This window comes from Pseudophryne corroboree, chromosome 2 (genome assembly GCF_028390025.1).
Source record: "Pseudophryne corroboree isolate aPseCor3 chromosome 2, aPseCor3.hap2, whole genome shotgun sequence".
Taxonomy (NCBI): domain Eukaryota; kingdom Metazoa; phylum Chordata; class Amphibia; order Anura; family Myobatrachidae; genus Pseudophryne; species Pseudophryne corroboree.
This window is the reverse complement of record NC_086445.1, coordinates 444,271,698-444,286,097: the sequence shown is the minus strand read 5'-3', so window position 1 is coordinate 444,286,097 and position 14,400 is coordinate 444,271,698. Positions and strand designations below refer to the sequence as shown.

The following is a 14,400-nucleotide window of genomic DNA, read 5'->3' as shown; positions in this document are numbered from 1 at the left end:
GACCCCTTTTCAGATACAGCAGACAGAGAAAGCACCCTTTTTTCAGATACAGCAGACAGAGAGATGACCCCTTTTTCAGATACAGCAGACAGAGAGAGCACCCCTTTTTCAGATACAGCAGACAGAGAGAGCACCTCTTTTGCTGATACAGCAGAGAGAGCGCTCCCCTTTTTCAGATTCAGCAGACAGAGAAAGCACCCCTTTTTCAGAAACAACAGAGAGCACCCCTTTTTCAGATACAGCAGACAGAGAAAGCACCCCTTTTTCAGAAACAACAGAGAGCACCCATTTTTCAGATACAGCATAGAGAGACAGTACCCCTTTTTCAGATACAGCAAAGAAAGCACCATTTTTTCAGATACAGCAGACAGGGAGAGCACCCCTTTCAGAAACAGCAGAGAGAGCACCATTTTTTCAGATACAGCAGAAAGAGAGAGCACCCCTTTTTCAGATACAGCAGACAGAGAGAGCACCCCTTTTTCAGATTCAGCAGACAGAGAAAGCACCCCTTTTTCAGAAACAACAGACAGAGAACACCCATTTTTCAGATACAGCAGACAGAGAAAGCACCCCTTTTTCAGAAACAACAGAGAGCACCCATTTTTCAGATACAGCATAGAGAGAGAGCACCCCTTTTTCAGATACAGCAGACAGAGAGAGCACCCCTTTTTCACATACAGCAGACAGAGCACCCCTTTTTCAGATACAGCAGAGAGAGCACCCCTTTTTCAGATACAGCAGACAGAGAGAGCACCCCTTTTTCAGATACAGCAGAGAGAGCACCCCTTTTTCAGATACAGCAGACAGAGAGAGCACCCTTTTTTCAGATACAGCAGACAGAGAGAGCACCCCTTTTTCAGATACAGCAGACAGAGAGAGGACCCCTTTTTCAGATACGGCAGACAGAGAAAGCACCATTTTTTCAGATACAGCAGACAGAGAGAGCACCCCTTTTTCAGATACAGCAGACAGAGAGAGCACCCCTTTTCAGATACAGCAGACAGAGAGAGCACCCCTTTTTCAGATACAGCATACAGAGAGAGCACCCCTTTTTCAGATACAGCAGACAGAGAGAGCACCCTTTGTTCAGATACAGCAGACAGGGAGAGCACCCCTTTTTCAGATACAGCAGACAGAGAGAGGACCCCTTTTTCAGATACAACAGACAGAGAAAGCACCCTTTTTTCAGATACAGCAGACAGAGAGAGCACCCTTTTTTTTAGATACAGACAGAGAGAGCACCCCTTTCAGATACAGCAGACAGAGAGAGCACCCTGTACAGATACAGCAGAGAGAGCACCCCTTACAGATACAGCAGACAGAGAGAGGACCCCTTTTTCAGATACAACAGACAGAGAAAGCACCCCTTTTTTCAGATACAGCAGACAGAGAGAGCACCCTTTTTTTTAGATACAGACAGAGAGAGCACCCCTTACAGATACAGCAGACAGAGAGAGCACCCTGTACAGATACAGCAGAGAGAGCACCCCTTTCAGATACAGCAGACAGAGAGAGCACCCCTTACAGATACAGCAGACAGGGAGACCACCCCTTTCAGATACAGCAGACAGAGAAAGCACCCTTTTTTTAGATACAGCAGAGAGAGCACCCCTTTCAGATACAGCAGACAGAGAGAGCACCCCTTTTTCAGATACAGCAGACAGAGAGAGCACCTCTTTTGCTGATACAGCAGAGAGAGCGCACCCCTTTTTCAGATTCAGCAGACAGAGAAAGCACCCCTTTTTCAGAAACAACAGACAGAGAGCACCCCTTTTTCAGATACAGCAGACAGAGAAAGCAACCCTTTTTCAGAAACAACAGAGAGCGCCCATTTTTCAGATACAGCATAGAGAGAGAGCACCCCTTTTTCAGATACAGCAGACAGAGAGAGCACCCCTTTTTCAGATACAGCAGAGGGAGCACCCCTTTTTCAGATTCAGCAGACAGAGAAAGCACCCCTTTTCCCAGAAACAACAGACAGAGAGCACCCCTTTTTCAGATACAGCAGACAGAGAAAGCACCCCTTTTTCAGAAACAACAGAGAGAACCCATTTTTCAGATACAGCATAGAGAGAGAACCCCTTTTCAGATACAGCAGACAGAGAGAGCACCCCTTTTTCAGCTACAGCAGAGAGAGCACCCCTTTTTCAGATACAGCAGACAGAGAGAGCACCCTTTTTTCAGATACAGCAGACAGAGAGAGCACCTCTTTTGCTGATAAAGCAGAGAGAGCGCACCCCTTTTTCAGATTCAGCAGACAGAGAAAGCACCCCTTTTTCAGAAACAACAGACAGAGAGCACCCCTTTTTCAGATACAGCAGACAGAGAAAGCAACCCTTTTTCAGAAACAACAGAAAGCGCCCATTTTTCAGATACAGCATAGAGAGAGAGCACCCCTTTTTCAGATACAGCAGAGAGAGCACCCCTTTTTCAGATACAGCAGAGAGAGCACCCCTTTTTCAGATACAGCCGACAGAGAAAGCACCCCTTTTTCAGAAACAACAGAGAGCACCCATTTTTCAGATACAGCATAGAGAGAGAGCACCCATTTTTCAGATACAGCATAGAGAGAGAGCACCCCTTTTTCAGATACAGCAGAGAGAGCACCCCTTTTTCAGATACAGCAGACAGGGAGAGCACCCCTTTTCAGATACAGCAGACAGAGAGAGCACCCCTTTTTCAGATACAGCATACAGAGAGAGCACCCCTTTTTCAGATACAGCAGACAGAGAGAGCACCCTTTTTCAGATACAGCAGACAGGGAGAGCACCCTTTTTTCAGATACAGCAGACAGAGAGAGCACCTCTTTTGCTGATAAAGCAGAGAGAGCGCACCCCTTTTTCAGATTCAGCAGACAGAGAAAGCACCCCTTTTTCAGAAACAACAGACAGAGAGCACCCCTTTTTCAGATACAGCAGACAGAGAAAGCAACCCTTTTTCAGAAACAACAGAGAGCGCCCATTTTTCAGATACAGCATAGAGAGAGAGCACCCCTTTTTCAGATACAGCAGAGAGAGCACCCCTTTTTCAGATACAGCAGAGAGAGCACCCCTTTTTCAGATTCAGCAGACAAAGCACCCCTTTTTCAGATACAGCAGACAGAGAAAGCACCCCTTTTTCAGAAACAACAGAGAGCACCCATTTTTCAGATACAGCATAGAGAGAGAGCACCCCTTTTTCAGATACAGCAGACAGAGAGAGCACCCCTTTTTCAGATACAGCAGAGAGAGCACCCCTTTTTCAGATACAGCAGACAGGGAGAGCACCCCTTTTCAGATACAGCAGACAGAGAGAGCACCCCTTTTTCAGATACAGCATACAGAGAGAGCACCCCTTTTTCAGATACAGCAGACAGAGAGAGCACCCTTTTTCAGATACAGCAGACAGGGAGAGCACCCCTTTTTCAGATACAGCAGACAGAGAGAGGACCCCTTTTTCAGATACAACAGACAGAGAAAGCACCCTTTTTTCAGATACAGCAGACAGAGAGAGCACCCTTTTTTTTAGATACAGACAGAGAGAGCACCCCTTTCAGATACAGCAGACAGAGAGAGCACCCCTTACAGATACAGCAGAGAGAGCACCCCTTACAGATACAGCAGACAGAGAGAGGACCCCTTTTTCAGATACAACAGACAGAGAAAGCACCCCTTTTTTCAGATACAGCAGACAGAGAGAGCACCTTTTTTTTTAGATACAGACAGAGAGAGGACCCCTTACAGATACAGCAGACAGAGAGAGCACCCCGTACAGATACAGCAGAGAGAGCACCCCTTTCAGATACAGCAGACAGAGAGAGCACCCCTTACAGATACAGCAGACAGGGAGACCACCCCTTTCAGATACAGCAGACAGAGAAAGCACCTTTTTTTTTAGATACAGCAGAGAGAGCAACCCTTACAGATACAGAAGACAGAGAGAGCACCCCGTACAGATACAGCAGACAGGGAGACCACCCCTTTCAGATACAGCAGACAGAGAAAGCACCACTTTCAGACACAGCAGACACAAATAGCACCCCTTTCAGGTACAGCAGGCAGAACACCCGCTCCACGCCAGACAACACAGTACTGGAGATGGACACGTTCGTACAGTACCATACCTCCCAACGGGTGGTATTCATGTGACCGCCGGTCACCTGACCGACAGTCACATGACCTCCTCCGTGAGCCCGACGGCTCACTATCCCGATGGTCGGCATGCCGACCAACAGGGACTATTTCCACTCGTGTGGAGTGGGAATAGAACCCGTGGCGACCGTAGGTCGCCACGGAGCCCGCAGCGTGGCGAGCACAGCGAGCCCGCAAGGGGCTTGCTGCACTCGCCCTTCCCCGCCGGGATCCCGGCGTCGGTATGCTGCCGGGATCCCGGCGTCGGTAAGGTGACCGGCGGCCAGGAGACCGCCGGTCACCAGTACTACACCCCTCCCAACATGACCCTCTCCAGGAGGGACAGAATGCTCTGCTTCTCGACTTGCCTCTTAAGTTATAATTGCCATCACCTGCGCTGAAACACCTTTCTTATCCACTAGCCCAGTGGTTCTCAAACTCGGTCCTCAGGACCCCACACAGTGCATGTTTTGCAGGTAACCCAGCAGGTGCACAGGTGTATTAATTACTCACTGACACATTTTAAAAGGTCCACAGGTGGAGTTAATTATTTCACTTGTGTTTCTGTGAGGAGACCTGCAAAACATTCACTGTGTGGGGTCCTGAGGACCGAGTTTGAGAACCTGTGCACTAGCCTATTCAACACAGGTGTCGGCAATCATGAATTAAGAGAAAATCCAGGAGCAGAGCATTTTGTCCCTCCTGGAGAGGGTCATGTTGGGAGGTATGCAGTACACTCTCCACAGCTGCAGTGAATATGGTGCCGATGCATGGGACTTGTATAGAATCCAAAACCCGCGAGAATCCAACAGCGGGAAGATGTCATTCAGCCTAGCTGTGGGATCCGAGTAAGGCGAGAAGTCCCGAGCTGGATCTCGGATCGCAACGTTTGGGTGGGTTCGGTACCCAGAGAATCGAACCTGCTCATCCCTAGTTTTCAGTATACACTCCCCAGCTGGTGATCTTTAACAAACTCCGCTGCTATCAATAAACAAACACCACTGGTTATTTAATACTTCTTTACCACTGACATAAAATCCCAGGTTTTTGCACATGAACACGCATCAACCTGGGATTTTTGGCAGTGGAAAAGAGTCCAAGTCAGGTCCCTGACCCTGCTATTTATCCGGCGCGGCAGAGGACCTGGGAATTTGCGGGGTTACAGTCTGCAGTGGAAAAGGGGTATACAGTAAGTTCAGGTAGTTTGAGTCATCTGCTGGTGTGTGCTTATATAACTCTGCAATATCAACAACACCTGCAAATGTATCATTTCCAACATCCTTGAGTGAGTATGTGCCAGGATGGATGAGATAGGACCAGTTAAGAGCCTCCCCCTTCCCCTGGCTACATTAGTATTTCTGCAGTTCGGTTAGATGTTCTCTGGGGATGACAGGTGACAACCAGACAACAAAAAAAGAAAACGGGACAAATAATTTGATAGAAGAAATATTCCTCCATCCCTGGACTTTATAATGATTTTTGCAGCACGGAACATTCTTTGGTGATTACACAGTGAATAAATTCTATGGGGTGACAAAATTTGAAAGGGGGGACAATGTAGTTTAGTGCCTGAAGTTGAAGGGCACCTTCAAGTTATTTTATCAAACCCCACCCTTCTCAGCTCCAAGTGATGGCATCTATTAGGGAAGCAGCTTTTAGGTCAGCCCCTCACATACTGTATAGGGGTCTATTCACGAAGCAGTGAAAAGTGTGGAGAAGTGAGCCAGTGGAGAAGTTGCCCATGGCAACCAATCAGCTGCTCTGTATAATATTATAGTATGCAAATTATGTTACTTCAGTGCTGATTGGTTGCCATGGGCAACTTCTCCACTCTTTTCACTGCTTCATGAATAGACCCGTTAAAGTCCTGCAGTGCCAGTCATCCTTAGCAGTGAAAGGTTAGAAGTGCTCTGAAAACCCATCTCTTTATTGGAGCTTACCCTACACCTACTACTTACACGGATACATCTTGGTAAATTTACTAAGATGGAAGTTCTATTTAAGATGGGATGTTGCCCATATCAACCAATCAGATTCTACTTCTCATTTATCTAGCACCTTCTAAAATATAATTCCTGAAAATTGAATCTGATTGGTTGCTATGGGCAACATCCCATCTTAAATAGAACTCCTGACTTAGTAAATTTACCCGATGCTCATAACTGCACCAAATTCCACTCTAATGGGCCCTACACACATGCCGATTTGTTTGAAAGATATGAACGATCTCGTTCATAAATGAACGAGAACTCGTTCATATCTTTCAGTGTGGAGGCTCCAGCGATGAACAATGCGCAGCCCCGCGCTCGTTCTTCGCTGGTCCCCCGTCGGCTGTACATGCAGGCCAATATGGACGATCTCGTCCATATTTGCCTGCACTTCAATGGAGCCGTGTGACGGGGGAGTGAAGAAACGTCACTCCCCCCGTCACTGCCCCCCCCCCACCGCCGGCTCGCCTGTCGGACGTATCCGCCGTCGGGCAGCTCGGCAGCGGATCGGCATGTCTGTAGGGCCCTTTAGGGGCAGATTTATTAACAATGTGTTTTACTTAAATAATGTGAAAAACTATGTTTTCACACCCAAATTTACATTATTTTAGTATCACCTGAATGTATTAATGGCTTTTGGAGCAGCGTTCGTGAAAACTGCCCCAAACCCTTTAATTCACTTTTTTTTAGTAAGCAGATCACATTTCCCTTATTTATAATGGGAAATGCGATCAAACCAAATTAACCTAAAAAAAAAAAAAGTAAAAAAATACCGTAGTGAGCCCTGTGATAATAATGCCAGTTTCAGCTGGTGTAATTACAGGGCTCACTGCGGATCCCCTACCCCTGCACAGCTTTCTTTGCCACTAGGCAGAGAAAGCTGTGCAGGAAGCTGGCACTGTGATCAGCTCTGTGTGTCTGATGGACACAAAAAATAAATTAAAAAAAAAGTTGGGTCAGGCGGCAGTGCATGCGCAGCCATTACTCTGGATTTTTCACGAAAAATCGTAGGGACAGAGCTTTCTCGCAAGCTCTGTCCCTGCATGCGATTATTGATTATTAATACATCCTGTCTGCTGGGATATCATATGTATCCCCAGTTTGGACATAACTGCCTGTTCATTATTTGCTCTTTTTATCATTAGATCCCATTCCAGAAAATACTACCTCAGACCTAAACCACGTTACATATGCTACTCCATGGAATAGACCAGCACGATTTCAGCAACTAGGCCTAAGTGAGTATTGTAGCCTGGTGTTTGATGGATAAAAATGTCTGAGGCCACTAATGAATGTGTTCATTTTTATTACAGATCCTGAATATGGCAGCAAGAAGTTTAATATAAATGTAAATGAATCAGGTATAAATGACAGATATTCAAATGCATCTTATGACTCAGTGGGACAAATCACAGACATTTATCGTATACAGGCAGCTACAGAAGGTGAGCAATGTAAAGAGGACCATAATAGTAATATTTCTGCTTCATATGCTAGCAGTGATTACTGCAGACACCCTTCTTGGCAAACTGTTCACAAGTTCCTGGACAACAGCAGGCGGTATGTTTTGCCTTAAGCACAGTGATCAACTGCAACACTGAAGAAGGCCGAGTTGGTGTAGATTGCACCAGTCGCTCCAATTCGCCCAGAGGTTCTCAGTGGGGTTAAGATCTGGACTCTGAGCTGGACAGTCCATCCGGATTACCAAATTTACTGTATTTACTGTGTAGCGTTGCGCTCGAAACATGACATTGCGCAGCCTATGATGATCCCCTTTTCAAATTCATTCAGCTGCTTCCAGCAAGCCATTTCATTAGCAAATGATCTAAACATTTCCCCCTCTATCCATTTTATACCTTCACGAACACGTGTCTACTGCAGGAGCACACCATTTCAGTTGCGTATGGTGTGTGTGTGGGGGGGGAGGGGCAATCACTTTTGTCTACATAGGGTACAAACAATTAGGAATGAGTAGGTGTGTTTTGAAATAGTCTTCATGGAAATTTGATTAGTTGAATCAATCAGGGCTCAGAGGAATGTCTATAAAATACCTTTTTTTCTTAGAATCTCTCAGTGCCTGTTATGACATAATATAAAAATAAATGGTTAGCAGTGCTGCAAGTATGGCAGTACGGGGCGGTACTGCGTATCGGTAAGAAATTTCCAGCCGGTACGCAGTATTGCCGGCCCGACCGCCATGCTTGCAGCCACTGGCTGCTGTGTGTGAGGGGATGAGAGCGCAGAGCACCTCTCCTGCCCCTCATTGCCCAGTCCGGTCTCCGGCGGCGTGTATCTCAAATGAGGCACCGGTTCATTAGCCAATCAGAGCTCGTGGACCGGCAGCCCTGGCTCCTTATTGGCTGTCTGACTGCGAGCTTTGATTGTCTCACGCCGCTGCAGACCGGACTGAGCACTTATGGGCAGGAGATGAATGCGCTGCGCTGCGCTCCCCTCCCCTCTCACACACACACACACACACACACACAGCAGCAGTAGCAGCAGCAGTGAGCACGGGGTGGGGGGCATATGTGTATCTGGCACTGGGGGGACATGTGTTAACACTGTGGGGGCATATGTCTATCTGGCACTGGGCAGGCATATGTGTATTTGGCACTGTGGGGACATGTGTATACCTGGCACTGTGGGCGAATATGTCCGTCTGGCACTGGGGGGGGGGGGGGGGGTATATGTCTATCTGCCTATCTGCACTGTGGGGATCTGGCACTGGGGGAGGCATATGTGTATCTGACACTGTGGGGGCATATCTGGCACTGTGGGGACATTTGTGTATCTGGCACTGTGGGGGCATATTTGTATCTGGTACTGTGGGGGCATATATGTATCTGGCACTGTGGGGACATGTGTATACCTGGCACTGTGGGGGATTACGTCCATCTGGCACTGGGGAAGGGGGGGGGGCATATGTCTTTCTGCACTGTGGGAATCTGGCACTGGGGGAGGCATATGTGTATCTGGCACTGTGGGGGCATATTTGTATCTGACACTGTGGGGGCATATCTGGCACTGTGGGGACATTTGTGTATCTGGCACTGTGGGAGCATATTTGTATCTGGTACTGTGGGGGCATATATGTATCTGGCACTGTGGGGACATGTGTATACCTGGCACTGTGGGGGAATACGTCCATCTGGCACTGGGGAAGGGGGGGGGCATATGTCTTTCTGCACTGTGGGGATCTGGCACTGGGGGAGGCATATGTGTATCTGGCACTGTGGGGGCATATTTGTATCTGGCACTGTGGGGCATATCTGGCACTGTGGGGACATTTGTGTATCTGGCACTGTGGGAGCATATTTGTATCTGGTACTGTGGGGGCATATATGTATCTGGCACTGTGGGAACATGTGTATACCTGGCACTGTGGGGGAATACGTCCATCTGGCACTGGGGAAGGGGGGGGGGCATATGTCTTTCTGCACTGTGGGGATCTGGCACTGGGGGAGGCATATGTGTATCTGGCACTGTGGGGGCATATTTGTATCTGGCACTGTGGGGCATATCTGGCACTGTGGGGACATATGTGTATTTGGCACTGTGTCACTAATGAATGTGTTCATTTTTTTTACAGATCCTGAATATGGCGGCAAGAAGTTTAATATAAATGTAAATGAATCCGGTATAAATGACAGATATTCAAATGCATCTTACGACTCAGTGGGACAAATCGCAAACATTTATCGTATACAGGCAGCTACAGAAGGTGAGCAATGTAAAGATGACCATAATAGTAATATTTCTGCTTCAAATGCTGGGCAGGAGCACTGATGGGCAGGAGATGAGTGCGCTGCGCTCTCCTCCCCTCCCCTCCCCACACACACACACACACACACACACACACACACACACACACACACACACACACACACCAGCAGCAGCAGCAGCAGTGAGCACAAGGTGGGGTGGGGTGGGGGGGCATGTGTGTATCTGGCACTGGGGGGACATGTGTTTACACTGTGGGGGCTAATGTCTATCTGGCACTGGGGAGGCATATGTGTATCTGGCACTGTGGGGGAATATGTCTATCTGGCACTGGGGGGGGGAGGGGGGGGCATATGTCTGTCTGCACTGTGAGGATCTGGCACTGGGGGAGGCATATGTGTATCTAGCACTGTGGGGTCATATGTGTATCTGGCACTGTGGGGGCATATTTGTATCTGGTACTGTGGGGGCATGTGTATCTGGCACTGTGGGGGCATATTTGTATCTGGTACTGTGGGGGCATGTGTATCTGGCACTGTGGGGGCATATTTGTATCTGGTACTGTGGGGGCATGTGTATCTGGCACTGTGGGGGCATATTTGTATCTGGTACTGTGGGGGCATATCTGCCTTATCTGGCACTGTGGGGACATACAGTATGTGTATCTGGCACTGTGGGGGCATATTTGTATCTGGTACTGTGGGGGCATATCTGGCACTGTGGGGACATACAGTATGTGTATCTGGTACTGTGGGGGCATGTGTATCTGGCACTGTGGGGGCATATTTGTATCTGGTACTGTGGGGGCATATCTGGCACTGTGGGGACATACAGTATGTGTATCTGGCACTGTGGGGGCATATTTGTATCTGGTACTGTGGGGGCATATCTGGCACTGTGGGGACATACAGTATGTGTATCTGGTACTGTGGGGGCATGTGTATCTGGCACTGTGGGGGCATATTTGTATCTGGTACTGTGGGGGCATATCTGGCACTGTGGGGACATACAGTATGTGTATCTGGCACTGTGGGGGCATATTTGTATCTGGTACTGTGGGGGCATATCTGGCACTGTGGGGACATACAGTATGTGTATCTGGTACTGTGGGGGCATATTTGTATCTGGTACTGTGGGGGCATATTTGTATCTGGCACTGTGGGGGCATATTTGTATCTGGTACTGTGGGGGCATATTTGTATCTGGTACTGTGGGGGCATATTTGTATCTGGTACTGTGGGGGCATATTTGTATCTGGTACTGTGGGGGCATATTTGTATCTGGTACTGTGTCACTAATGAATGTGTTAATTTTTATTACAGATCCTGAATATGGCGGCAAGAAGTTTAATATAAATGTAAATGAATCAGTCATAAATGACAGATATTCAAATGCATCTTACGACTCAGTGGGACAAATCGCAAACAGTTATCGTATACAGGCAGCTACAGAAGGTGAGCAATGTAAAGATGACAATGTAAAGATGACCATAACAGTAATATTTCTGCTTCAGTATACAGGTCTCCCCTTTCTAATGAAAAGCTGTAGTAACTTCTTGCTTCTGTATCTGTTGATCACGTGGGTACATTACCAAGTAGCAGGTGCCAAGTGAATAGTTTAAACCCTTTGGTGTACTGCAATGAGCAAAGGCTGGGGAATAATATATCTTACTATGAGGTCTATTTATGAAGCAGTGAAAAGTGTGGAGAAGTGAGCCAGTGGAGAAGTTGTCCATGGCAACCAATCAGCACTGAAGTAACATTTATAATTTGCACACAATACAGTTGTACGGAGCAGCTGATTGATTGCCATGGGCAACTTCTCCACTGGCTCATTTCTCTACTCCTTTCACTGCTTCATGACTAGACCCCTATAGCCTCTGTGTACTGAACTACACTATGTAGACAAAATTGATTGCGCACTGACAGCAAAATACATCAACGACTGTCCACAAGTTCCTGGACAACAGTAGGCGGTATGTTTTGCCATTACGTCTTAAGCACAGTGACTAACTACCACACTGAAGAAGGTCGAGTCGGTCTAGAACGCATCCTTAACTCCAATTCATCCCAGAGGATCTCAATTGGGTTAAGATCTGGACTCTGAGCTGGCCAGTCTGTCCGGGTTACCAAATGTTCTGTATACCAGTCCAGCGTCAGCTCCTTCCGGCAAGCCATTTCATTAGCAAATGATCTAATCAGTGCCCCTTTACCCATTTTATATGTACCTACACAAACACATCTGCTGCAGGAACACACCATCTCACTTGCGGTGTGTGTGTGTGTGTGTGTGTGTGTGTGCGTGCGTGCGTGCGTGCGTGTGTGTGTGTGTGTGTGTGTGTGTGTGTGTGTGTGTGTGTGTGAAGGGGGGGGGGGGTCCAATCACTTTTGTCTACGTAGTGTACAAAAAATTAGGAATGTTTTGAAATTGTCTTCATGGAAATCTGATTAGTTGAATCAATCAGGGCTCAGGGGAGTGTCTAAAAATACCTTGTTTTTTCTTAGAATCTCTCTGTGCCTGTTATGGCATAATATAAAAATAAATGGTAAGCTATCGGTGCCAGGCATGGACCATCTCCTCAGTGACCGGGTGAAGAGACGGAAAAAAAATTAATCAACAGAAAGTACAGTAGTTTTACTATAACCTGATAAAGTATCAACCAATCAGCTCCTAACTTAAATTTTTCAAACACAAAGTTGGGAGCTGATTGGTTGGTACTTTATCACAGTGCTATTTATCACCCTCCAAGGCTTGATAAATGGGGGCCTATATTTGCTCCTTGGGAACGGTTTGTAATTCCTCTTCATTACTGGTTCTTTTTATCATCAGATTCTATTCCAGAAGATCCAACTTCAGACCTATACCACATTACATCTGCTACTGCACAGAAGAGACCAGCGCGATTTCAGCAACTAGGCCTAAGTGAGTATTGTACCCTGGTGTCTGGAAGATTAATTGGACTGATTCATCTTGTACGCCAGAGTGTCCCAAACTCTGCCATTACAGTCCAGGGGTTAAGGATATCCATGTTTGAGCACAGGTGACTTAATTAGTACCTCAGTCAATTTGATTCAACCATTTGGACTCAATCATAGATATCCTTAAAACCTGGGCTGCAATGGCGGGGTTTGGGAAGCTATGATGTGAACTATCGCTGCTGCAGCTGTGATTTTTGTAGCTGTGGATGTATGAATATATGCTATAGCAACAGCCACCAGAACTTGAGACACCTACCGGAGACATCACCGCTGTCCGCAATTGTGTACACATATGCACCACCGGACGCAGATCATGCAAACATTGTTGCCTTGGGTTGGGTTCGGGATACCGGCATTTGGGATCTCAGCGGTCAGCAAACCCACGTCGGGATCCCGGCTGCCAGAATACCCGGCAGGAGGGCGAGTGCAACGAAAACCCCTTGCGGGTTTGCTGCACTCACCACTCTGCAGGCTCAGTGGCTCACTGCACTTGCCACAGGTTCTACTCCCACACTATGGGTTTTGTGGACACCCACGAGTTGGGAAAAGCCCGCAGGCAAATGTCGGCATTCTGGCGGCCAGGATCCTGGTGTCGGTATGCTGACTGCGTGGATCCCGACCGCTGGGATCGTGACTACGGATGGCGGTCACTAGGTTGACATGAGTTAGGTCGACCATACATTTGGACGTCATGATCACTAGGTCGGCATGGTCATTTGGTCGACATGTACTAAGTCGACATGGAAAAAGATCTACATGAGTTTTTCACAATTTATTTATTTTACCTTTTTCATACATAACGATCCACGTGGACTACAATTGGGAACGGTAACCTGTGCTGAGCGCAGCGGTAGCGGACCGAGGCACCTTGCCCATGCGAGGGGACACGGTGCACTAATTAGGGTTCCCAGTCACTTTGCGAAGAAAACAACACCAAAAAAAGTAATAAAAAAAAAACTCATGTCGACCTTTTTCCATGTCGACTTAGCACATGTCGGCCAAATGCATGTCGACCAAACGTGGTTGACCCAATGTATGTCGACCTAACTCATGTCGACCTAACGAACCACACCCCGTGACTACATCCCGTTTCCTGTGTGAGTCTGTTATTACTCAGAATGGCCGAAGCCGCTAAGAAGCGTATCTGTGTATGGGATTGCAGTCACAGCCTGAGATACGCCCTGAAAATGGTCGCAACATTCCTTTGTTTTTGCCGCCACTCCCCATGTATGACTTAGGCCCAAAATGGCTGAGGTCACTAATTAATGTGTTCATTTTTATTACAGATCCTGAATATGGCAGCAAGAAGTTTAATATAAATGTAAATCAATCAGGCATAAATGACAGATACTCAAATGCATCTTACGACTCAGTTGGACAAATCGCAAACATTTATCGTATACAGGCAGCTACAGAAGGTGAGCAATGTAAAGATGACCATAATAGTAATATTTCTGCTTCAGATGCTGGTAGAACTATACAGGTCTCCCCTTTCTAATGAAAAGCTGTAGTAACTTCTTGCTTCTACTGTGTATCTACTGATCACGTGGGTACATTACCAAGTAGCAGGTGCCAAGTTATAAGCTGATAGTTTAAACCCTTTGG

General features: G+C 47.1%; 1 protein-coding gene across 1 annotated transcript in view; it reads left to right on the top strand.

The window, feature by feature from the left end:
* LOC135050869 (uncharacterized) overlaps positions 1-14,400 on the top strand; it is a 187,166-nt gene that overhangs the window by 116,774 nt on the left and 55,992 nt on the right. The window contains exons 5-10 of the mRNA XM_063957151.1: positions 7,243-7,335; positions 7,411-7,542; positions 9,687-9,818; positions 11,140-11,271; positions 12,647-12,739; positions 14,082-14,213. Coding sequence (XP_063813221.1) covers positions 7,243-7,335; positions 7,411-7,542; positions 9,687-9,818; positions 11,140-11,271; positions 12,647-12,739; positions 14,082-14,213 — 714 coding nt within the window. The remainder of the gene's footprint in view (positions 1-7,242; positions 7,336-7,410; positions 7,543-9,686; positions 9,819-11,139; positions 11,272-12,646; positions 12,740-14,081; positions 14,214-14,400) is intronic.